General features: G+C 43.6%; 1 protein-coding gene across 1 annotated transcript; it reads right to left on the bottom strand.

The window, feature by feature from the left end:
* Positions 1-6,360: 6,360 nt before the first annotated feature.
* LOC124461553 lies at positions 6,361-7,506 on the bottom strand. Its single transcript, XM_047013070.1, has one exon. It carries the CDS (start codon positions 7,504-7,506, stop codon positions 6,361-6,363), a length of 1,146 nt encoding a protein of 381 aa, XP_046869026.1.
* Positions 7,507-25,902: the final 18,396 nt, after the last annotated feature.

Raw genomic sequence — 25,902 nt, 5'->3', positions numbered from 1 at the left:
GTAATTCTATTAAACCAATTCTAGTGTCACAGTTTCATTATCACTTAGTCTTGACGTGTCCTACCCCGTAGACCGATTCGAGCGCGCTGCCCTATCTCTGCCACTGGTAATGACGGGTCATCACTCTGAGCGTTGTTAGGAAAACTGTATACTTTATAAAACTGTGTCTTCTTATATCCTTCCATTGTGGCCTCGATACGCTGAGGCTGAATTGAACCGGCCATTTTTTTTCCCTTTTAGTTTAAAAAAAAATCTCAATTGACATACTGCCGTGATCTTCTTGTGGTAAATGATATGGCCGAAGGGGAGTCAAATTTATGCAGGAATACATAAAGAGTTGTCACAAACCACGAGGAAGAAAAACAATTATTGCTTCAAGTTGTTGAAGTTTATTAAAAAAAAACCCCACTGTAAAAACAGTGATCTAGTCAGTCATAATAATACAAATTTAAGTTAAACCCATTAATTAAGAAACATTTGATTCTATTTTTCTTTTCTTTTTGTAATATAACATCAATAGTGTTCACAATGTACTGACATTTTATTTCATAACATGTCATCTTTCTCACTCTTATGACATTTGTATGGTGCTATGTATGCTTATATGGTATCATCACACTGAAAAATTTAAGTCAGTTCCGCGCCTATTAAACATAATCCGATCGCCCCCAAATTTTTTTGAGATTTTTTTTAGACTACAAGGAAAAATAAAATGCCCGGCACTTAAAAAAATATTAATATTCTTTTTCCCCAATACAACTAAGAACACCCCTAATGTATATATATATTATATTTATTTGGCCTTAGTTACAACTTTGTGTGTGCACGATGTGATCGAGGCGAGAGTACGATTGCGATTGTTCTTCAATCTACGCTTCTCCTTTATTTTCGAATGAGTAAGTCGACCCTGCATTCTCGTGTCATTTCATTTCATCGCGGAAAGTCTCTTTTTACTTTAAGTGCTGCGTTGACCGCCGCTACACTCTCTTGGAAAATCTGCTCTTGAATGGGATCTAGCCCCTTGTTTACCATCGGCCCCACTTGAGTCGCATTTTCGTATAAAGCTAATAGTTTTGTGATTGCCACTTGTGACATAGCCGAAGCGGACGGCTGTCTCATGTCGACTAAAAGCTGAGAAGCCGTCTGCGTCGAGAGAGGGGATTGGGAGTTTGTTGCCTCAAGGTGACTCATTGTTTTTTTGTTTTTGATATTTCTTTCAGCCTCTCTGGGATTAATTCAAAACAGTATTTTAGTATGTATATAATTTATTTTTACATTATAATATTGGATTATGAATTATTACTATTTATTTCTTTCTCATGACAGTTATTTCTCCCTTTTTTATTTTTGGTTTCTTTCTGACACACAAATGAGATAAAGGTGGAAAGAAGGAATCAGGAGCATTTTTACAGCTACGCACTTATACTCCCGTTCTGTGCGGCTCTGGTAGCCATGTCGACAATGCCGATTCCTATTCTCAAACACAAAACCCTATAAAGTGAAACGTTGTCGACTGTTCTGGATGGCCGAAAGTCAAGAACACATTCCCTCTCCACTACTCCTCGATTTCTACTTAGAACAGTGAGGCCGCCTATGTCCGACATTCTGTTTGGGATTATTGCGCTGGAAACATTCACTACGAAACACGGTGAACGACATTGTGGACTGTTCGAGCCATCAGTACACTAATGACTGGGAATCAAAAATATTTACTCGTATCTATTTGTTCTATCATCTTTTCCGGTACTGCTGTGTTCGGGCCACCCAGATTGATGCAAAGTCACTAGCAATAACTCCTGTACGGTAAGATTAGTGATTCGTCGTTCCGATATCTATTTTCTTAAGCCTCGCTAGGACCTCGCTCCCCGTCGGACACGCCGTCTACAGCAGACAGCATTACTACAACATTTAATATACTAATCTACCCTCATTTCCAATAATTATATTTTAATCGTGATTATCCTCTTGTTCCTTGCGGTAACCGAGTAGTGCTCAGCTACTCAGCTAGTGACTTCAAGGAACAAGAAGGATTCCTACCCATACTCTCAAAGTAATTCTATTAAACCAATTCTAGTGTCACAGTTTCATTATCACTTAGTCTTGACGTGTCCTACCCCGTAGACCGATTCGAGCGCGCTACCCTCTCTCTGCCACTGGTAATAACGGGTCATCACTCTGAGCGTTGTTAGGAAAACTGGATACTTTATAAAACTGTGTCTTCTTATATCCTTCCATTTTGGCCTCGATACGCAGAGGCTGAATTGAACTCTAGGATATTCAAAATTTAGATTGGGCGCCTTTATTGTTATGACCCAGTGAGACAATACATTGGGCTCCATTATTGTTAAGACCTAATGAGACGATACACAAAAAAAAATTATTCCTCACCCTGGTCCCGTGTATAACCCCGGCTAGCTAACGACACGGATCGTGAATCCCAGTAACCCATCGTCAACACACGTAGCAATAAGCATAAAGTAATTGACATTAAAAACCCCCACACAGATTTTTAACCCGCAAAAATTTTACTTCTTACAACCGAGACTTCATCCGAGAATCATCGCATACTCCATAATTCCATTTCCCCTCACATAAAACAACTCAGCCTCGCATCGATTCGATTCGAAATGCCCGGCACACTTAAAAAAATATTAATATTCTTTTTCCCCCATACAACTAAGAACACCCCCAATGTATATATATATTATATTCATTTGGCCTTAGTTACAACTTTGTGTGTGCACGATGTGATCGAGGAGAGTACGATTGCGATTGTTCTTCAATCTACGCTTCTCCTTTATTTTCGAATGAGTGAGTCGACCCTGCATTCTCGTGTCATTTCATTTCTTCGCGGAAAGTCTCTTTTTACTTTAAGTGCTGCGTTGACCGACGCTACACTCTCTTGGAAAATCTGCTCTTGAATGGGATCTAGCCCCTTATTTGCCATCGGCCCCACTTGAGTCGCATTTTCGTATAAAGCTAATCGTTTTGTGATTGCCACCTGTGACATAGCCGAAGCGGACGGCTGTCTCATGTCGACTAAAAGCTGAGAAGCCGCCTGCGTCGAGAGAGGGGATTGGGAGTTTGTTGCCTCAAGGTGACTCATTGTCCTTTTGTTTTTGATATTTCTTTCAGCCTCTCTGGGATTAATTCAAAACAGTATTTTAGTATGTATATAATTTATTTTTAGATTATAATTTAGGATCATGAATTATTACTATTTATTCCTTTCTGATGACAGTTATTTCTCCCTTTTTTATTTTTGGTTTCTTTCTGACACACAAATGAGATAAACGTGGAAAGAAGGAATCAGGAGCATTTTTACAGCGACGCACTTATACTCCCGTTCTGTGCGGCTCTGGTAGCCACTTCGACAATGCTGATTCCTATTCTCAAACACAAAACCCTATTAAGTGAAACGTTGTCGACTGTTCTGGATGGCCGAAAGTCAAGAACACATTCCCTCTCCACTACTCCTCGGTTTCTACTTAGAACAGTGAGGCCGCCTAAAAAATATTTACTCGTATCTATTTGTTCTATCATCTTTTCCGGTACTGTGTTCGGGCCACCCAGATTGATGCAAAGTCACTAGCAATAACTCCAGTACGGTCACAAATATTCGTTCCGATATCTATTTTCTTAAGCCTCGCTAGGACCTCGCTCCCCGTCGGACACACCGTCTAAAGCAGACAACCATGTAAAATGAACATTTAACATTACATTACTACAACATTTAATATACTAATCTACCCTCATTTCCAATAATTATATTTTAATCGTGATTATCCTCTTGTTCCTTGCGGTAACCGAGTAGTGCTCAGCTACTCAGCTAGTGACTTCAAGGAACAAGAAGGATCCCTATCCATACTCTCAAAGTAATTCTATTAAACCAATTCTAGTGTCACAGTTTCATTATCACTTAGTCTTGACGTGTCCTACCCCGTAGACCGATTCGAGCGCGCTACCCTCTCTCTGCCACTGGTAATGACGGGTCATCACTCTGAGCGTTGTTTGGAAAACTGGATACTTTATAAAACTGTGTCTTCTTATATCCTTCCATTGTGGCCTCGATACGCTGAGGCTGAATTGAACCGGCCATTTTTTTTCCCTTTTAGTTTAAAAAAAAATCTCAAAAAAATTTGTGTCCGATCAGATAATGTTAAATGGGCGCGGAACTCACCTAAAGTTTTCAGTGTGATGCTCCCATATAAGCATACATAGCACCATACAAATGTCATAAGAGTGAGCGAGATGGCATGGTATGAAATAAAATGTCAGTACATTGTGAGCAATATTGATGTTATATTACAAAAAGAAAAGAAAAATAGAATCAAATGTTTCTTTATTAATGGGTTTAACTTAAATTTTTATTACTTACTGACTAGATCACTTTTTGAGGTAGCTTAAACGCATCGCTAGTGCTAGTTAGCTACAATGGTTCAAAGTTCCTAGATGCACCAAAAGTGGAATCTTCAACTGGCAAAAATATTGCTGAGGCAGTTGTTGAGTTTGGCGCTAAGGTTCGATGTTTTAGCGGGCCCACAAGAAAACACTCAACTTTTCACGTGATACTTCATTTATTTCTTCCACGTGTATTTCTTACGCTAATGGGTGTGTGTATGGTGTGTGTACCGTATGCGAGTCGTTATTATGCGTTTGCTAGCCGTTTGATTGTAAGCGAGCCGCTATAAATTAATCGCCTTTACTCGCAGTTGTAACCAAACTGTTCTGTCCGCCGCTTAGTAACAAGCATAGAACCTAACATGTAAGCTTAAAGCGCAAGATGCAACGGTTAATTTCCCAGCACGTAGGCTGGCGCTTAAGAATAAGTATGAAAATGAAAGAGAATGAGTGATATGGGTTAACCCATTGGTGGCTGCGTCGGGTCTGCTGGGCAGTTAGCGAATTTCGGCGGCAACATTCCCCCCCCAGTAAAGCTGCTCTTTTCAGGGGGTTGCTTTGCTGCAAAACAGCCGACGTCTAATACAGCTACTTTAGCCACGGGCCGTTGAAGAGTCCCGTTGGCAGTTCTGATGATCACTCGACGCACCTGGTTGTCTTTGGCCAGGATTGTTTGCTCGACTATACCTTTTGGCCATCTATTTCGGGGCAGAGTCTCGTCCAATATTACAACGACGTCTCCAGCTGCTATTGGTGGTCTCTTCGTAAACCATTTTCCTCGCCTGGCTAAATCTTGAACGTATTCGCGTACCCATCGTCGCCAGAATTGATCGGCGAATTCTTGTACAGCTTGCCACATGTGCTGTACGGTATGTGTGGTTTCGAAGACTGGTTTATAGCCGCTTGCTGATCCTAGTAGTAGATGGTTAGGGGTGATAGCCTCGTCGTCTTTGCTGTCCAGAGAGACAAAAGTAAGCGGTCTGGAATTTAGGATGAATTCCACTTCCCAGAGTGCGCTTTGTAGGCCCTCGCTGATGAATTTTCTCGCTGGGCAGATTGCGCGGTGTACAGTCTTGACGGAACGAACAAGTCGCTCCCATGCTCCCCCCATATGAGGAGCGGCTGGTGGATTAAATTTCCATTTGATGTCATTGAACGCCGGTTGCACGGCGTTGAAGTTGATCGTCTGCGCTTTGTCACAGATAATCTTTTCAGCAGCTTTGAAGTTAGTGCCATTGTCGCTGTAAATTTCTCTCGGGGTCCCGCGCCGATTGATGAAGTTTCGGATGCACATTATGCACGATGCAGTGTCCAAAGAGCACGCCAGTTCTATATGCACTGCCCGTATGGTTAGGCAGGTGAAAATAACGCCCCATCTTTTTTCGCTTCGCCGTCCTACAGCAACCAAGAAGGGCCCGAAGTAGTCGATACCGACGTAAGTGAAGGGACGTTGGTAGGCAGCCAGCCTGGCGATGGGCAAGGGAGCCATTTGCGGTGGAACAGGCATGGCGCTCTCATTTTTACAGCGTTGGCAAGACTTCCGCATGCCTTTGTATAAGACTCGTTGGCGTGGTATGTAAAACATGCCTCGAATCCTGTTAATTCACGTCTCATGGGATGTGTGGTGCATTTCCTGATGATACCAGTTCACTATGAGCCGAGTAATGTGGTGCCCATATGGGAGCAGTATTTGGTTTTGGCCGTTTAGGTTTTCTGCTTGCCCTCGGGTACGTAGGAGCTGGTTTTCATCTAGAAAGATATTCAAACATATGAGCTTAGAATTTGTTTTTAAAGGTTTACCTCTCGTTAAGTTGCGAATTTCTGGGTTGAATTCAGATGACTGCGCATGCCGCAGTAGGAGTGTGCGTGCCTGCTGAATCATCTCGTAAGACACCTCTGTAGGTGGCGATGCCTTCTTTTGTTTCGCTTTCAGTTTCTCAATGTAGAGAATAAAGCGCGCTAAAGCTCGATATAGCCTGCGCCAGTCGGAAAAGATTCCGCGTTAAGTTTTAGCTCGATCGGCGAATTGTCGATGAAGAGTATGTTATGCCTGACTTCAGCATTGTTTGGTGGCCCCAAATCATCGCATTTTGGCCACTCGTGTTGATCCCGCAGCAAATAGTCTGGACCGTGTAGCCAAGTTTTATATTTATTGGCGTTGTTTGTTTTAGTAGCAAGATCTGCAGGGTTAAGGTTGGTTGGAACCCAGTTCCATTGGCTAACGTTTGTGAATTCCAGTATTTCGCCCACGCGGTGCATGACGAAATGCTGAAACTTTCGTGGATCCATACGAAGCCATTTGAGAACAGTCTTTGAGTCGGACCAATAACAACTCGAGTTAATTGACAAACTTGGATTGCGTTGGATTCGGTTACTCAGCTTTGCTCCGATAACTGCGGCCTGCAGTTCCATCCTTGGTATAGATAGTGGACTCAACGGTGCCACTTTCGCCTTGGAGGCCACGAAGCTCAGGGAGGTTCTTTCCCCCTGGCGTATCCGAAGGTAGCAGACTGCTGCGTATGCCAATTCGCTGGCGTCAACGAGCGTGTGTAACTGGACATCATGGATTTGATCGCTGCTGTTGAAATAACATCTCGGGATGGTCAATCCGGCGATTGTTGTAAGGATCCGTTTCAATCGTATCCATTTGGGTAACAATGCGTCGGGTAAACCAGCATCCCAGCCAATGCCGCTTCTCCAGACTTCTTGCAGTAGGATTTTCAGCTCTATTGTAAAGCATGAGATGAAGCCGAGTGGGTCGTACATTGACATAAGTACTTGCAAGAGCTCGCGTTTGGTTGGTGTTTTGTCGCTGTCTAAAACGTTGCGCTTCAGCCTGGCGAACTTGCAGATGAATGTGAATACGTCGGAGTTCGGCATCCAATATAAGCCGAGTACCTTTTCTGTTGCGGTAATTTCGACAGCTTCGGGGAGTAGCGAATCGCTCTTTAGTATTCGTAGGACCTCCTTTGAGTTCGAAGACCAATTGCGTATGTGGAAACCACCTGCAGCATGGATGTCTCTGACTTGAGTTGCGATGTTTCCGACTTCCTCGTAGTTGTCGCCGCTGTATATAAAATCATCCACGTAGTGGTAGTCCTTCATGGCTTGTGCTGCTTGAGGGTACTGTTGGCAGAATCGATCTGCATTTTTGTCACGAATAAAGTGTGCAATGCAGGGTGCGCAATTGATTCCGAAAGTAAGCGCTTCCATAACATAGACGTTAGGCTCTTGCCTCTCGGATTTGCTGTCGAACCACAGAAACCTTTGCGCATGGGTGTCTGCAGGGAGTTTAGGAGATCTGGACCACTCCAGATGTAGTCATTCAGGGCCTTGCCGCCGGATTGGGCGGCTGCGTCCCATACAAGCCGGACCTTCTCTGGTTTATTTGGATTTTTAGTTATGAAGGTTGGTAGATACCATGTCCGTCTGTTTGGTGCAGCTATTTCCTCCGGCGTCAGCATGCGAGCATAGCCCTTTTCGACGAGGTTTTCGATTTGCTTGGTGATTTGCTCCTTCAACTGTGGTTGTCGGGAAAATTGCTTTTGTAGGCATTTAAGCCGTTTTAGTGCGTTTGCGTAGCTATCAGGTAATAAAACTTCAGGGTCTTTCCACATTAGACCTACCTCGTACCTGCCGTTCTTCAAGGCGGTAGTAGATTCAAGTCTGGTTAGAGCTTGAGTTTCTTCTGGTGATGATAGCGGTTTTGCTGTGGTAGCGTCTAATGAGAACGCTTGTTTGATGATCTCATGCAGCTTGGCGTCTGCGTCTCGGCATCCACACATGTGAACGCTGACATTAGCTCTATGGCCCTTGATGACGTGGAGTTTTGTAGTGCCCATCCCAGTCGCGTCTTTGACGCTATTGGTTGGTGCCATGCCCCCTCTTTGATTTTAAGGGGTACGGCGAGGTTCCAGTTATTTGTGCCAATTAGGATGCTTGGGCGTGCGTTGGTGTATGATGCTATCGGTAGTCCCGCTAGGTGGGGGAATTCTTTGGCGAGAGCCCTTATGTCGATAGACTGTACAGGTAGATCCAGGGTATCTACACTGTGAACCTCTTCCAAGTAGAATTGATTGCCATTATGTGGATTGGCAACCGTAAGCGTGACACGTTCCGATGCATTTTCTTCGCGTGTTGTATCGTTGGTCCATTTTGGGCACAGTGGATCTGGAACGCCTTTTAAGCCGAGTTGCTTAAAGACCTTGTTGTCGATGAGGGTTAGTGCCGATCCCTCATCTAGAAATGCAAAAGTGTTAGTGACTTTCGTTTTATTGATGATTTGTATTGGAATGACACGGAAATATGTTGAGCCAGACTCTCTGGATCGTTGGGTGTGCTTGCCCTCCGGCTTATGCACGTTGGTGACCATAGCTGGTCTGCTTGGGCTGCTGGATTTCGCAGCCTCTGGCATCGGCTGCATCTCATGGGTGATGTTTGCTTCGGCAGCCTCGTATGCCGCAAACCTTTTCACGTTGGCACTTTTGGTGATGACGGTTTAGGCATTGTTGGCAGAGCTTGTGATTTTTCAGAGAAGACATCTTTCGTTGATGTGGCGTGGCTTTGAACGATGGGCAGCTGTGTATTTTGTGCCCAGGTTCGTTACATACGACGCACGTAATTTCGTTGACCTGCTCTTTAGGTGCCTCTGTGTGATGATTTAGGCTTCCGCTCTTCTTATGGTAAAGCGGCGATGTTACCTGGCTTGCTGCTTCAGCTATGTCGTAGATCCATTTGCTAAAAGATTCCATTGATGGTACTGTGGTACTGTTGGAGGAGACGTCATTGTTAACTTAGATTTGTATATTAAAATTTCTTATATTATTTGTTTAAGATTATCGGAATTTCTACCACTGTATTTACATTAACATGTTCTAAAAGCTTCTGTTACATGACTCATGAAGAGCTTCTAACTCATGAAAACGAAATATAAAAATGACTTCTTTCTGGAATTCGAAGAGGAGAAGACTTAATTTTCCTCACTCCACTCCACATGCTATTGAGCATTGGAGTTTTGTACCATCTGCAACTGGGCAGATCAAACATTGGCGACCGTGACAGGACCTTGCACTTCGCAAATCCCAACATAAAAACTTAAAAACTATATAAAGTCGTTTATTCGTTCATTATATTGCATTCATCGTTACATCATCTTGGACAGTCATCATTGGACTTTTCAGCGTACATCATCATCACATTCATCATTGGACTTCCTCATCGTTACATAATCATCTTGGATAGTCGTCATCGGACTTCTTCATCATTGGCATTTGCAAGACATCATTGTGGACATTAACGTGGAGCCCTATCATAACCTAAGTCAACTTGAGTGTGTAAATTTACAGTATCTATTTCCACTCAAATTTTGACTCAATTACCACTCATTAGCGATCGTAAAGCTTTCACATGCTTTACACTCACATGTAAAACACTCGTAAGCTTTAACACGTGCTAAGTATTAAGCACAGCGGAGTAAGTACTCAAACTGTCATATAGAGAAACGATCTACATATTAAAGCTCACTTATTAAGCTCTTGAGTGAAACTTAATGCATTTGAGTGTTTTTATTAAAACTAAAACTCGTTTAGCTCACGTTTAATTCATTTCTAACTTGCAGCTTCTACCTCTCAGACAACAACGGAATCAACTGCAATCTAATATTCAAAGTTTAAGAGCTAGAATCGATCTTGAAAATGACCCTATTATATTAGATTGTCAGTCTCAAATTATTGAGTCGTATTTTAAACAAGCATTACAAGTTCTAACCAATATTGAGAAGCTAGATCCAGCAGACGCGAATCGGGCAGAGATAGAAAATCTTTTTATCGAAACAAAGGCAATCATATTACGGCGCATTGGCGCAAGTAAAAAGGAAAAACCAGAAGAACTTAGTTTCTTTAATTCATCGACTTATCATGGGGGACATCATAATCGGCTTCCATCCCTCAAATTACCTAAATTCGACGGCAAATATGGGGAATTCAAAAAATTTATTACTTCATTTACAAATATGGTACATGAAGACAACTCATTGTCCAATGTTGACAAATTTAACTATCTAATAAGTTGTCTATCTGGCCAAGCTCTAAGCGTAGTCTCGCCATTTCAAGTATCAGACGAAAATTATCCCAAGGCCCTAGAGCGATATGACAAGAAAGTTCTTATTTTCGAACATATTTCAAGTTTATTTAACATTGCTAGCATGAAAAAGGCAGACGCTGTTACCCTACGTACAATTTTGGATACGGTTTCAGCTCTACGCGGATCATTGTTGTCTCTTGGGTCTGAAGCTGATGTATTAAACGCAGTACTTATTCACATTGTTATGTCAAAAATTGATCTTGAATCCAAACAAGCATACGATCGGGTTCAAGAATATGCTACTTCTATCATTGCTGACAGTTGGTCCTCCTCCTCTATTAGCTGTCCCATCAATTTTGAGGTGCTGTTTGGCTTGGTTCCTGCTCTGACCTCATAGGCTGGAACCGACGCCCGTTCCCCGATCTCCAACAGCATTCTTTCGTTCTTGTTCCGATTTTTCCGCATTGCCAGCAGAAGGTTAGTTGGTTATTGTTGCATTCGCCGGCCCAGTGTCCTGCCTCACCGCACCTCCGGCATGCCTGGTTCGGATTCATGACACTTCCTTCTCGTATGTTGTTATGTGCTCGATTCTGGTTTTGCGTACTGGTATCCTGACATCTTCTGCATTGTGTTTCTTGGGGTCCGTAATTGTTTATCCCCCTGTGATTTACTTGACTGCTGTGATCTCTACGTGAGTTATTTCTGTGGTGAAATTCGGCTCTTTCCTGCTCCAGCATTTCATGTTCCTCCGCTAGTTGCATCAGTGCCTCCAGATTTGTGATGTTGTGTGGCCGAACAAATATTCGCAAGTCTGGTGTGCAATTTTCCAGAATTACTTCTAGTTGCTCAAATTGTGGGATCTTTAAAAGCCTCATCATTGTCTGCATTTCTACATTGTAGTCCTTAAAGCATTCATTGTTGCCTTGTTTGCGTGCCTTGACCTGATCGGCCAGTTTGGTAAAAAATTCCTTTGGCAAAAAATATCTCTTGAAGCATTCTGCAAATTCATTCCATGACGGCCATCGTTTATTGTTCGCAACATACCATTTTAGAGCTCTGTCTTTCAGCAATTCTGGCATCGCCCTTGGTATCATATCCAGTTCTATGCCGTACATGTCCGCTGACCACTCTATTTGTTCCAGAAATTCTAGCGGTTTCGAATTGCCATCGAACTTAAACGTCCACTCTCTTACTTGTTTAGCCACCTTGGCATACTCGGTAGTCCTGCTTGCTGTGTTTTGTGCCATTTTTGTGGGTTCAATTGTTTGTCTTCTTTGGTTATTTTTCTCTCCAGTTTTGTCCAGTGCTCCTTCACTTCCCCATCTTGGTGGTATGAATGGGGGAATCGTCAGAGTAGCCATGTTTATTTTATGGAACGCCTCGGCCTCCTTGCTCTCACCATTCTCGCCTGTCTGTGCTGCGCTTGTTCCTGGTTTTTGCTTCGACATTTTTGTGAACTTGTCTTCTAATCGGCTTATCTCTTCTTTCCATTCTGGATCAGACTCGTTGTTGTTTACCCATTCGACTAGTTGTTTTCTCATCTCTTCTACCGTGCCGTTCATGCTGACTCCGATTCTTTGGCCTGTCTGTAGCAGATCCTCCTTCTTCATGTGATAGATCCAATTTCTACCCATTTTTGAATTTATTATACACTTTTTATTTGTATTTTGTTTTAATTTTCACTAGTATAGCACGTTGGGCGCCAGTTGTAACGATCCTTTTTCGTCCTTTAGGCTAATTTCAATCTTTAGGGCGAGGTTCGGCACAACAAATTTTTATTTGTGCCCCACTGAAATCACGACACAATAATTGATGTATATATAAATGTATGTTGGAATTTATTTCTATCTTTTGGGTTTCTTTTGGTTAAATGTTTATATAAATCACGACACAACAATTCATATAGATAACTGCTTCAGATTTTTGGTTAAATGTTTAGATACGATTTTACACTGATTCGGGTTGATGCTTGTATTGACTGTGTACTTGTTGTAACTGTATTTAGATTTTGTTGTTGTTTAAAGAGTCTATAAGGTTACTCGTAAGGCCTTATAACTCGATGACTTGCTCGTACTTGTAGATTGCTAGGCGCCAAATATTCTTAAGGTTACTCGTAAGGCCAAAAGATATCCGTTGCTTCGCTTGCTGATCAGGACTCGATGACTTGATGGCTTGATCTCGACTCGACGACTTGATCAATGTCCTGACTTGCTGCTCGCCTTATATAGGCCTCCTGGGCCTCCAGAATCACTTGGTGTGATACCGCTATACAGCCGGTGATTTTCCATCGGCCCATCGCTTTCATCCACGCTGTTGCTATGCGTGGTGAAAGTCCCGTACAAGTCCTTTGCGCAGCCGCATCCACTTTCTGGCTGCTGCGCGCCCATTAAATTCCTGTCCTTGTTCCTCCGCTCTGCTCAAATAGCGCCTCTGTTGCTATGCGGGCTTCCATCCTTTTCTTGTTAAGTTCTCTGCTCTGGTCGCATGTCCTCTCTCGTTGCTAGGCGACGCTGTATTCTCCCATGTCCTTCTCCTTGTGGGCTTTTTCTCTCAAATTTGTTTGCATGGTTGCTCTTCTATATGGCCGTGTACTTTATGTGAGCAACATATTGATTTTTGTTTGTTTGGCCGTTTACTTTATGTGAGCAACATATTGATTTTTGTTAATTTGGATTTAGTTAATTTACTTCGATATTAACTCAAATCATTTGTCTACGTCATCCATACGTTATTCGCCTCGTAGACAGGGCTTCCCCAATACCCCATTCCCCCTTTCTTCGGCTTGCACATACCCCCCTTTGCCCATCGAACTTGATCGACGATATTGGCTTTGCTTGATATGCACACAGCTGTGCTGACGCTGAGTGTAGACCGAATGGCGAATCCCTAGGACTGTAAATGCTGTCATTGGTCTGCTTCTGTCCTCCAGTGGTATCTGCCAATACCCGTCTTTTAAGTCCAAGCTGCTAATGAACCTTGCCTCACGCAATTAATTTAGTATATAGTCGATACGTGGCATCGGATATGCATCCTTTATCGACTTTGCGTTGATTTGTCTAAAATCCACGCATAATCTCCATTTGCCCGTTTGCTTTTTCTTTACCATTACTATTGGTGAACTGTATGGGCTTTGTGATGGTTCTATGCATCCTAGATTCAGCAACTCATCGACTTTCGCATTGATCTCCGCTTGCATCTTGGGGTTTTTCGGATAATATCGTTGTTTTATCGGGATGTCGTCCTTCATTGTGATCCTGTGTATCCCTACTTTTGACGGTCCCTTGATTTTCGCCAACTCCATCAGTTCGTGTTCTAGAAATGTCTGTATTTCTGCTTGCTCTTCTTTCTGTGTCACCATGATTGAAATGCGTTCGGTTATCCTGCCCTGCATCCTCTTTACCGTTGGAATTTTTATCCTGTGGCCTCCGCATGCTATTTCGGTGTTCATCAGCCTTAAGAAATTCCATCCTAAGATTAAGGCATCTATTCCGTCTGGCATGATGAGAAATGTTATGTTCATTTCTTTGTTTCCGAATCGAACGTATCCTGTCCACTGCTCGTTGATATTTCTGATCTTCCCGTCTGCCATGTATACTTGTTTCTCAGAGTTTCCGCCATCTGTCGGCTCATGAAGTTGCTTGTGGCTCCAGAGTCTATAGTCGCCTTGATTTTTATTCCTGCTACTTCTATCATTGCTAACAGATGGTCCTCCTCCTCTATTAGCTGTCCTATCAATTTTGAGGTGCTGGTTGGCTTGGTTCCTGCTCTGACCTCATAGGCTGGAACCGACGCCCGTTCCCCGATCTCCAACAGCATTCTTTCGTTCTTGTTCCGATTTTTCCGCATTGCCAGCAGAAGGTTAGTTGGTTATTGTTGCATTCGCCGGCCCAGTGTCCTGCCTCACCGCACCTCCGGCATGCCTGGTTCGGATTCATGACACTTCCTTCTCGTATGTTGTTATGTGCTCGATTCTGGTTTTGCGTACTGGTATCCTGACATCTTCTGCATTGTGTTTCTTGGGGTCCGTAATTGTTTATCCCCCTGTGATTTACTTGACTGCTGTGATCTCTACGTGAGTTATTTCTGTGGTGAAATTCGGCTCTTTCCTGCTCCAGCATTTCATGTTCCTCCGCTAGTTGCATCAGTGCCTCCAGATTTGTGATGTTGTGTGGCCGAACAAATATTCGCAAGTCTGGTGTGCAATTTTCCAGAATTACTTCTAGTTGCTCAAATTGTGGGATCTTTAAAAGCCTCATCATTGTCTGCATTTCTACATTGTAGTCCTTAAAGCATTCATTGTTGCCTTGTTTGCGTGCCTTGACCTGATCGGCCAGTTTGGTAAAAAATTCCTTTGGCAAAAAATATCTCTTGAAGCATTCTGCAAATTCATTCCATGACGGCCATCGTTTATTGTTCGCAACATACCATTTTAGAGCTCTGTCTTTCAGCAATTCTGGCATCGCCCTTGGTATCATATCCAGTTCTATGCCGTACATGTCCGCTGACCACTCTATTTGTTCCAGAAATTCTAGCGGTTTCCAATTGCCATCGAAACGTCCACTCTCTTACTTGTTTAGCCACCTTGGCATACTCGGTAGTCCTGCTTGCTGTGTTTTGTGCCATTTTTGTGGGTTCAATTGTTTGTCTTCTTTGGTTATTTTTCTCTCCAGTTTTGTCCAGTGCTCCTTCACTTCCCCATCTGCGCTTGTTCCTGGTTTTTGCTTCGACATTTTTGTGAACTTGTCTTCTAATCGGCTTATCTCTTCTTTCCATTCTGGATCAGACTCGTTGTTGTTTACCCATTCGACTAGTTGTTTTCTCATCTCTTCTACCGTGCCGTTCATGCTGACTCCGATTCTTTGGCCTGTCTGTAGCAGATCCTCCTTCTTCATGTGATAGATCCAATTTCTACCCATTTTTGAATTTATTATACACTTTTTATTTGTATTTCGTTTTAATTTTCACTAGTATAGCACGTTGGGCGCCAGTTGTAACGATCCTTTTTCGTCCTTTAGGATAATTTCAATCTTTAGGGCGAGGTTCGGCACAACAAATTTTCATTTGTGCCCCAGTGAAATCACGACACAATAATTGATGTATATATAAATGTATGTTGGAATTTATTTCTATCTTTTGGGTTTCTTTTGGTTAAATGTTTATATAAATCACGACACAATAATTCATATAGATAACTGCTTCAGATTTTTGGTTAAATGTTTAGATACGATTTTACACTGATTCGGGTTGATGCTTGTATTGACTGTGTACTTGTTGTAACTGTATTTAGATTTTGTTGTTGTTTAAAGAGTCTATAAGGTTACTCGTAAGGCCTTATAACTCGATGACTTGCTCGTACTTGTAGATTGCTAGGCGCCAAATATTCTTAAGGTTACTCGTAAGGCCAAAAGATATCCGTTGCTTCGCTTGCTGATCAGGACTCGATGACTTGATGGCTTGATCTCGACTCGACGACTTGATCAATGTCCTGACTTGCTGCTCGCCTTATATAGGCCTCCTGGGCCTCCAGAATCACTTGGTGTGATACCGCTATACAGCCGGTGATTTTCCATCGGCCCATCGCTTTCATCCACGCTGTTGCTATGCGTGGTGAAAGTCCCGTACAAGTCCTTTGCGCAGCCGCATCCACTTTCTGGCTGCTGCGCGCCCATTAAATTCCTGTCCTTGTTCCTCCGCTCTGCCCAAATAGCGCCTCTGTTGCTATGCGGGCTTCCATCCTTTTCTTGTTAAGTTCTCTGCTCTGGTCGCATGTCCTCTCTCGTTGCTAGGCGACGCTGTTTTCTCCCATGTCCTTCTCCTTGTGGGCTTTTTCTCTCAAATTTGTTTGCATGGTTGCTCTTCTATATGGCCGTTTACTTTATGTGAGCAACATATTGATTTTTGTTTGTTTGGCCGTTTACTTTATGTGAGCAACATATTGATTTTTGTTAATTTGGATTTAGTTAATTTACTTCGATATTAACTCAAATCATTTGTCTACGTCATCCATACGTTATTCGCCTCGTAGACAGGGCTTCCCCAATACCCCATTCCCCCTTTCTTCGGCTTGCACATACCCCCCTTTGCCCATCGAACTTGATCGACGATATTGGCTTTGCTTGATATGCACACAATATGCTTCTTTTGGAGCGAATTGCCCCCCCCCCCTTCCTTTTTTTTGTGTCTTCTGGTTTCTTTTTCTATTGGTTTTTTTTTTTTGTTTAGTTTAGACTCAGGTCGCATCTTTTTGATGGCTTTTCGGCATCTTTTTTTTCATGTTGGCTGAATAGGGATTCCGGGAGAAGGAAAATAACCCAATCTTCATTCGTTGAATTCAAAATATGAACTGATTTTATTTACTAAAGTACGGAGTTTATATAGGAAATCTTAGGCTCTAGGAGGTAACAATTGTTCTTAAGGAGATCTTATTCTAGTACAACTCACACCCACGCATTCGGGGGTTGAAAAATTATTATTATTTTGGGCACGGCGTCGGCCACTTGACATCCTGCCGTCGTGATCGTTTGGGTTAGTTTACAATTACAAGTGTTTTTCCCACAACGCGTGTGGCTGATTGTAATTCTAGTCATATGCTAGGTTAGTTGTTTGTGCCAAAGTACAGTTGTATTATATTTTCTTTAGTGCATCTGATTTGGTGAAGCCGCTTCAGATGAACACGATGTTTATTCTTAAACATTCTGCGAAGGGCAGCCAAATGGGACGTTTTGGAATTTATTTGTGTAGTATGTAATTAGTTTTTTATTTAAGCGACCTTTAAATTGTTAGAAAACCATGCTTTGCCTCCGCTCGCCTCTCCTTAAACTCGTTCGAACTCCGCTCGCCTCTCCGATCTGCTCCTGCGTCAACCTGGCACCATCCTTTTCGTCTCTGAAACTATGTTGTTGCTCTTCTGCTAACGTGTTGCCTCTTTGCAAATATTTCATTGCTCTTGTGCTGTCCTTTGTTGGCTAATTGCAACTGTTTCATTGCTCTGCTGCTGATCTTTGTTGCCTACTTGCAACTACATACAGCGTTTGCAACGATATTAGTGTACATACACACTGCCGAAATTACTACAGTTGCTCCACTAGCCAAACTGCCTTTAAGATCGGTTAAAAAACTCTCCCGCCGCTGAAGATACTACAGTTGCTCCACTAGCCAAACTGCCTTTAAATTCAGACGCACGCATTTTTTATTTATTAAGCAATAATATTTTGCTTTAATTTTATACTCTGTCTCTTACCACTGGTGGGGAAAAACAAGAGTTATTTATTTTGCTACCTTTAGCTGATCTTATCATAAGAATTCAGACTTTAAGGAGCTGATTGAACCTCTGAGTCTCTTACCACTGGTGGGGGAAAACTACAGAGTTCTTTTTTATCGAAGGACCAAACATGATCCATCCGGCTCGAAGGACCAAAATGAATAGGGATTCCGGGAGAAGGAAAATAACCCAATCTTCATTCGTTGAATTCAAAATATGAACTGATTTTATTTACTAAAGTACGGAGTTTATATAGGAAATCTTAGGCTCTAGGAGGTAACAATTGTTCTTAAGGAGATCTTATTCTAGTACAACTCACACCCACGCATTCGGGGGTTGAAAAATTATTATTATTTTGGGCACGGCGTCGGCCACTTGACATCCTGCCGTCGTGATCGTTTGGGTTAGTTTACAATTACAAGTGTTTTTCCCACAACGCGTGTGGCTGATTGTAATTCTAGTCATATGCTAGGTTAGTTGTTTGTGCCAAAGTACAGTTGTATTATATTTTCTTTAGTGCATCTGATTTGGTGAAGCCGCTTCAGATGAACACGATGTTTATTCTTAAACATTGGCGATTACTGAGTATCTTTTCTATGGTTTTTGGCGGATTAGGGCATCTTTTCTTCCTTGATTCTTGTTTATGGCCCGTTCCGCATCTTATTATTTTACTTGTTTAATTTACCCGTTTCCTTTCGGTCGAGCCGGATCTGGTTCCACCGCATCACATGTTGCTTGTTGTTCTGTGTCTATATCCTCTGTTTGTTGTTTGAGCTGGCTAATGTGTGCTTGTCTACTCTTTCCTGTGACCTCATGTCATAGCTTGCATATGACTGGGGATATAAACCCTTGAACCGTGTATGGCCCTCCAAATTTGGGTGCTAATCCTTCTGCTGCGTTTGACAGGTGATGCTTCTTTGTCCATACCGTAGATCCAATCGCCGGTCTCCATTCGCGCTGTCTCAGATTATAATGACGTGCCTGATCTTGTGCCGCAGTCTCCATGTTCCTTCTGATGAGTTCGAAAAGTTCTTTCATCTGGTTAGCTTTTTCCTCTGTTGTTGCATGCTCCTTCCCTGTGCCATTTGTGACGCTGTCATATATGGCTCCCGGCATTCTAGGTTCTCGGCCTTGCACTACATATGCTGGCGTAAATCCAGTTGCTTGAGATTAGCTTGTATTTATCGCCAATGTAATTTCTGGCCAGCACTCGTCCCAATTCCGTTGGTTGTCTCCTGCATATTGGGCAATCATTGTTTTGACAGTTCTATTTACTCGTACGGTTGGGTTTTCCTGAGGCGTATATGGCGCTGTTAATTGGTGGCTGCTTCCCTATCCTTCTAGCATTTTATTGAAGATCCTGCTCTTGAATTGGACTCCATTATCCGTTATCACTATTTTTGGTGTCCCGAATCTTGATAAAATCCTTTCTCTGAAGGCCTTTACTAAGTTCTCCGCCGATGCCTTGCGCATGGGTATGATATCTGGTCATTTCGAGAAACGGTCTATAATCACCAGCAGCATCGAATTTCCGTGTTTTGATCTGGGCAATGGTCCAACGAAGTCCGCACATACTGTTGCCCATGGTTCCTCCGGTACTTGCGTTAGCAATTTCCCTGCCGCTTGTTGTTGATTAGGTTTGAATTGTAGACATGTGATGCATTTCCCGACGAAGATTCTGATGTCTCTTTGCATTCCCGGCTAGTAGTATCTTGCGGCGGTCCTAGCAATTGTTCGCCGACTGCCCGTATGCCCGGCCGTCGCTGACGTGTGGTTTTCTTCCATTATTTGTTGTCGTAGACTCTTTGGCACACACATTTTCCAGGCCACCACTTCCTCTTGTCCAGCTCTGTGTGGTATGTTTCTGTATAGTTGGCTGTCCATCACATAGTCTGGATATTTCTGTGGCTGTTGCTTGATTTTTGTCATCATATCCTGAATCCATTCACACTCCTTATTGGCTTGTCGTAGTCTAGCGCCGTTGTCTGTTATGCGATTGCATCTCTCCATTGGTTGCCTCGACAGGGCGTCTACTACTATGTTCAGCTTGCCTTTTCGATATGATATTTCAAAGTCGTACTGCTGTAGTTCCAATGCCCTTCTTGCTATTCTGCCTGTGGGACTATCTATGCTGTTCAGCCATTTTAGTGCCATGTGATCGGTCACTACCTTGAAATGGTATCCTTCCAGGTATGGCCTCAGTTTTCGTACGGCCCATACTATCGCCTACTATTATTTTCGGTTGCCGAATAATTTTTCTCCGACGAATTTAGTTCTCTAGAAAGATATGATAGGACCCTTTCGCCTTCTTCGGTGTTCGGTATGAGGATTGGTCCTAGTCCCATGTTGCTTGCATCTGTCTGTAGAACAAATAGTTTCGTGAAGTCCGGGCATGTTAACACTGGTCCATTTATTAGCTTTTCTTTTACTGCGTTGAATGCTTCCTGATGTTCTTCATTCCAGTGCCACCTTGTTTTTTTCTTCAGTAGTGCGTTTAGTGGGTGAGTTAGGGTTGCAAATCCTGGTACGAATCTTCTGTACCATGACGCTACACCCAGGTATTGGCGTAGTTCTTTGACGCATGTTGGTGGTTTTAGCTGGGCTATTGCTGCTACTTTGTCTGGGTCCGTGGCTATACCATTTTCTGTCACTACGTGCCCCAGAAACTTTAACTCCTTTCGGAAGAACTGGCACTTTTCTGAGTTGATTCTTAGGTTCGCCTCTTTTAGTCTTCTGAATACTTCTTGCAGGTGTTGTTTGTGATCTTGTATTGTTTTGCTCACGATTACTATGTCGTCTTGGTATGCAAATGCGTTCGGCATCATCTCTGGGCCAATCACTTGGTCTAGTGCTCGTTGAAACGTTGCTGACGCTGAGTGTAGACCGAATGGCGAATCCCTAGGACTGTAAATGCTGTCATTGGTCTGCTTCTGTCCTCCAGTGGTATCTGCCAATACCCGTCTTTTAAGTCCAAGCTGCTAATGAACCTTGCCTCACGCAATTGATTTAGTATATAGTCGATACGTGGCATCGGATATGCATCCTTTATCGACTTTGCGTTGATTTGTCTAAAATCCACGCATAATCTCCATTTGCCCGTTTGCTTTTTCTTTACCATTACTATTGGTGAACTGTATGGGCTTTGTGATGGTTCTATGCATCCTAGATTCAGCAACTCATCGACTTTCGCATTGATCTCCGCTTGCATCTTGGGGTTTTTCGGATAATATCGTTGTTTTATCGGGATGTCGTCCTTCATTGTGATCCTGTGTATCCCTACTTTTGACGGTCCCTTGATTTTCGCCAACTCCATCAGTTCGTGTTCTAGAAATGTCTGTATTTCTGCTTGCTCTTCTTTCTGTGTCACCATGATTGAAATGCGTTCGGTTATCCTGCCCTGCATCCTCTTTACCGTTGGAATTTTTATCCTGTGGCCTCCGCATGCTATTTCGGTGTTCATCAGCCTTAAGAAATTCCATCCTAAGATTAAGGCATCTATTCCGTCTGGCATGATGAGAAATGTTATGTTCATTTCTTTGTTTCCGAATCGAACGTATCCTGTCCACTGCTCGTTGATATTTCTGATCTTCCCGTCTGCCATGTATACTTGTTTCTCAGAGTTTCCGCCATCTGTCGGCTCATGAAGTTGCTTGTGGCTCCAGAGTCTATAGTCGCCTTGATTTTTATTCCTGCTACTTCTATCATTGCTAACAGATGGTCCTCCTCCTCTATTAGCTGTCCTATCAATTTTGAGGTGCTGGTTGGCTTGGTTCCTGCTCTGACCTCATAGGCTGGAACCGACGCCCGTTCCCCGATCTCCAACAGCATTCTTTCGTTCTTGTTCCGATTTTTCCGCATTGCCAGCAGAAGGTTAGTTGGTTATTGTTGCATTCGCCGGCCCAGTGTCCTGCCTCACCGCACCTCCGGCATGCCTGGTTCGGATTCATGACACTTCCTTCTCGTATGTTGTTATGTGCTCGATTCTGGTTTTGCGTACTGGTATCCTGACATCTTCTGCATTGTGTTTCTTGGGGTCCGTAATTGTTTATCCCCCTGTGATTTACTTGACTGCTGTGATCTCTACGTGAGTTATTTCTGTGGTGAAATTCGGCTCTTTCCTGCTCCAGCATTTCATGTTCCTCCGCTAGTTGCATCAGTGCCTCCAGATTTGTGATGTTGTGTGGCCGAACAAATATTCGCAAGTCTGGTGTGCAATTTTCCAGAATTACTTCTAGTTGCTCAAATTGTGGGATCTTTAAAAGCCTCATCATTGTCTGCATTTCTACATTGTAGTCCTTAAAGCATTCATTGTTGCCTTGTTTGCGTGCCTTGACCTGATCGGCCAGTTTGGTAAAAAATTCCTTTGGCAAAAAATATCTCTTGAAGCATTCTGCAAATTCATTCCATGACGGCCATTGTTTATTGTTCGCAACATACCATTTTAGAGCTCTGTCTTTCAGCAATTCTGGCATCGCCCTTGGTATCATATCCAGTTCTATGCCGTACATGTCCGCTGACCACTCTATTTGTTCCAGAAATTCTAGCGGTTTCCAATTGCCATCGAAACGTCCACTCTCTTACTTGTTTAGCCACCTTGGCATACTCGGTAGTCCTGCTTGCTGTGTTTTGTGCCATTTTTGTGGGTTCAATTGTTTGTCTTCTTTGGTTATTTTTCTCTCCAGTTTTGTCCAGTGCTCCTTCACTTCCCCATCTTGGTGGTACGAATGGGGGAATCGTCAGAGTAGCCATGTTTATTTTATGGAACGCCTCGGCCTCCTTGCTCTCACCATTCTCGTCTGTCTGTGCTGTGCTTGTTCCTGGTTTTTGCTTCGACATTTTTGTGAACTTGTCTTCTAATCGGCTTATCTCTTCTTTCCATTCTGGATCAGACTCGTTGTTGTTTACCCATTCGACTAGTTGTTTTCTCATCTCTTCTACCGTGCCGTTCATGCTGACTCCGATTCTTTGGCCTGTCTGTAGCAGATCCTCCTTCTTCATGTGATAGATCCAATTTCTACCCATTTTTGAATTTATTATACACTTTTTATTTGTATTTCGTTTTAATCTTCACTAGTATAGCACGTTGGGCGCCAGTTGTAACGATCCTTTTTCGTCCTTTAGGATAATTTCAATCTTTAGGGCGAGGTTCGGCACAACAAATTTTTATTTGTGAAATCACGACACAATAATTTTTGTATATATAAATGTATGTTGGAATTTATTTCTATGTTTTGGGTTTCTTTTGGTTAAATGTTTATATAAATCACGACACAATGATTCATATAGATAACTGCTTCAGATTTTTGGTTAAATGTTTAGATACGATTGATGCTTGTATTGACTGTGTACTTGTTGTAACTGTATTTAGATTTTGTTGTTGTTTAAAGAGTCTATAAGGTTACTCGTAAGGCCTTATAACTCGATGACTTGCTCGTACTTGTAGATTGCTAGGCGCCAAATATTCTTAAGGTTACTCGTAAGGCCAAAAGATATCCGTTGCTTCGCTTGCTGATCAGGACTCGATGACTTGATGGCTTGATCTCGACTCGACGACTTGATCAATGTCCTGACTTGCTGCTCGCCTTATATAGGCCTCCTGGGCCTCCAGAATCACTTGGTGTGATACCGCTATACAGCCGGTGATTTTCCATCGGCCCATCGCTTTCATCCACGCCGTTACTATGCGTGGTGAAAGTCCCGTACAAGTCCTTTGCGCAGCCGCATCCACTTTCTGGCTGCTGCGCGCCCATTAAATTCCTGTCCTTGTTCCTCCGCTCTGCCCAAATAGCGACTCTGTTGCTATGCGGGCTTCCATCCTTTTCTTGTTAAGTTCTCTGCTCTGGTCGCATGTCCTCTCTCGTTGCTAGGCGACGCTGTTTTCTCCCATGTCCTTCTCCTTGTGGGCTTTTTCTCTCAAATTTGTTTGCATGGTTGCTCTTCTATATGGCCGTTTACTTTATGTGAGCAACATATTGATTTTTGTTTGTTTGGCCGTTTACTTTATGTGAGCAACATATTGATTTTTGTTAATTTGGATTTAGTTAATTTACTTCGATATTAACTCAAATCATTTGTCTACGTCATCCATACGTTATTCGCCTCGTAGACAGGGCTTCCCCAATACCCCATTCCCCCTTTCTTCGGCTTGCACATACCCCCCTTTGCCCATCGAACTTGATCGACGATATTGGCTTTGCTTGATATGCACACAGCCCCACCCCCCCCCCTCGAGAACGCATCACGTACTCCAGGCCCTTCACCCACACGTGCATTGACTTCGCAGGGGCGTTCGAGATCAAAAATTACACCGGGCGTGCGTGTCTCATAACTAAGGGTTATGTCTGCGTCTTTGTGTGTTTCAGCACGAAGGCAATCCATCTCGAGGCTACCTCCGACCTCACCACTGAAAGATTTCTTGCAGCCTTCTCTCGGTTTGTCGCACGGAGACAATGCCCACAGCGCATTTACTCCGACAATGGCAAAACCTTCAAGGGGAAAAGCGGCTCCGGGCAGTGCTTATCAATAAGTATTGTCCCAATTGCTTGGCACACAAGCATTCATCCGACGCGTGCCGGACTCGCCATGGTTGCCGACGATGCGGGCAAAGGCACCATACCCTGCTCCACATGGCCGACCAACCGCCGAGACAACGTGCCTCCGCCCGGCGTCGCAGCCAATCACCCCCCTCCGGGCGTGCTGCAGCCCCGCTACAACCCTGGTCCCGATCATCGTCCGACCGCTCCGCTTCCCCAGAAGGCGCACCCGAGATCTCTCTATCCTCCCTGCTCCACACCATGACGACGACTGTCCTGCCAACCGCAGTCCTCCGGTTGGGCAATGGCTCGAAATCCTTCGAGACCCGCGTCCTTCTCGATGCGTGTGCGGCTGAGAGCCGCATCAATCTCTCCTTTGCCCGGTCCCTGGGGTTAGCTGTGACCAAGGTCGGGGTCGACCAAGCCTGTACGGCCGTCCTCGAGTCGAGGTCCGACAAGACGTTCCGACGGTTATATTCCGGGTCGAAGAGGACTTGCTCATCCGCACTCTCATCCGGGAAGTGGCGGCGCCGGTCCGGGAGAAATTCGCCACCCTGATCCTGGCCGACCCCTATTTCTATCGGCCGGCGTCGGTGTCCGTGGTGCTCGGGGCAGACCTCTATCCTGAGGTCATCCAACCAGGCTGTGTGCCCGGTCATAGCGGTACTCCCGCAGCCCAGAGCACCGTGTTCGGATGGGTCGTCTCCGGCTCCTGATCTAGGCGCTCCAGGACGTTGCCGTCCCCCATCCTTTATATGTCCAGGGTGGCAATTGCAACATGTTGCAAGGGGCGCGGTATGTTCACGACACCGGGTGAACAGCAGTGAGCGGCGAAGAGCAGTGAGCAGTGAGGAGTGAGGAGGGTTTTTTGATCCTCGGCATCTACGGTCACAACAGGAGGAGTGACTTGGTTTTTCCAATGGGCATCGCCATTATTACGAATCGAGATTTTCAACCGAACACCTGTTCATCTCTGTATATTTTGCTCGAATTGTCAATCTGTTTAAACCGAACCATTTCGTGTGTGTGTCGGTATACCTTGTGAATTCAATAAATCATCATTAATTAAAACGAAATTTTTCGCGCGTTTTAATCACTCTACTCACGTAGGAGACCCTGAAGATATTGGCACCCGCCAACCACTTGAGGCTTAGTCGGGTCCTTCCGCCCCTCCACAAACAATATTAATGTGTTTGCTTCTATTATGCAGAGTTGGGTTTTTAGTTAAACATTGGGCACTTTGATTATCGCAATACAATAAAACAGTTTAAACATCGTTAAAACCCATCTCGTTCAAAAACGTCTTCAAGTACACCGCTTCTCTTGCCGCCGTGGATAATGCCATGTACTCCGCGTCAGTACTACTTAAAGCCACCAGACTTTGCTTTTTGGACTCCCATGATATTGCGCTGCCAGCATACATAAAAACATATCCAGTATATGACTTTCGGTCTATGGTGTCGTTTGCCCAATCAGCATCCACGTACCCGTTGATTTGGGTTCCAGTCAGCTCATAGTGAAGCTTCATGCCAGCTGTGCCCTTTAGGTAGCGCAGCACTCTTTTTGCCGCCACTTCTGTTCTTTATGAGGTCTGATAATCATCTGCGCTAACTTTACAACTGAATG

The sequence above is a fragment of the Drosophila willistoni genome, unplaced genomic scaffold (genome assembly GCF_018902025.1).
Source record: "Drosophila willistoni isolate 14030-0811.24 unplaced genomic scaffold, UCI_dwil_1.1 Seg531, whole genome shotgun sequence".
Classification (NCBI taxonomy): domain Eukaryota; kingdom Metazoa; phylum Arthropoda; class Insecta; order Diptera; family Drosophilidae; genus Drosophila; species Drosophila willistoni.
Note: the sequence above shows the minus strand (reverse complement) of the source record. Positions and strands in the feature narration are given on the sequence as shown.

Bases quoted from the DNA above. Each gene is read 5' to 3' on its own strand.
- LOC124461553 (XM_047013070.1), bottom strand. From the start codon at position 7,506: ATGAAGGACTACCACTACGTGGATGATTTTATATACAGCGGCGACAAC.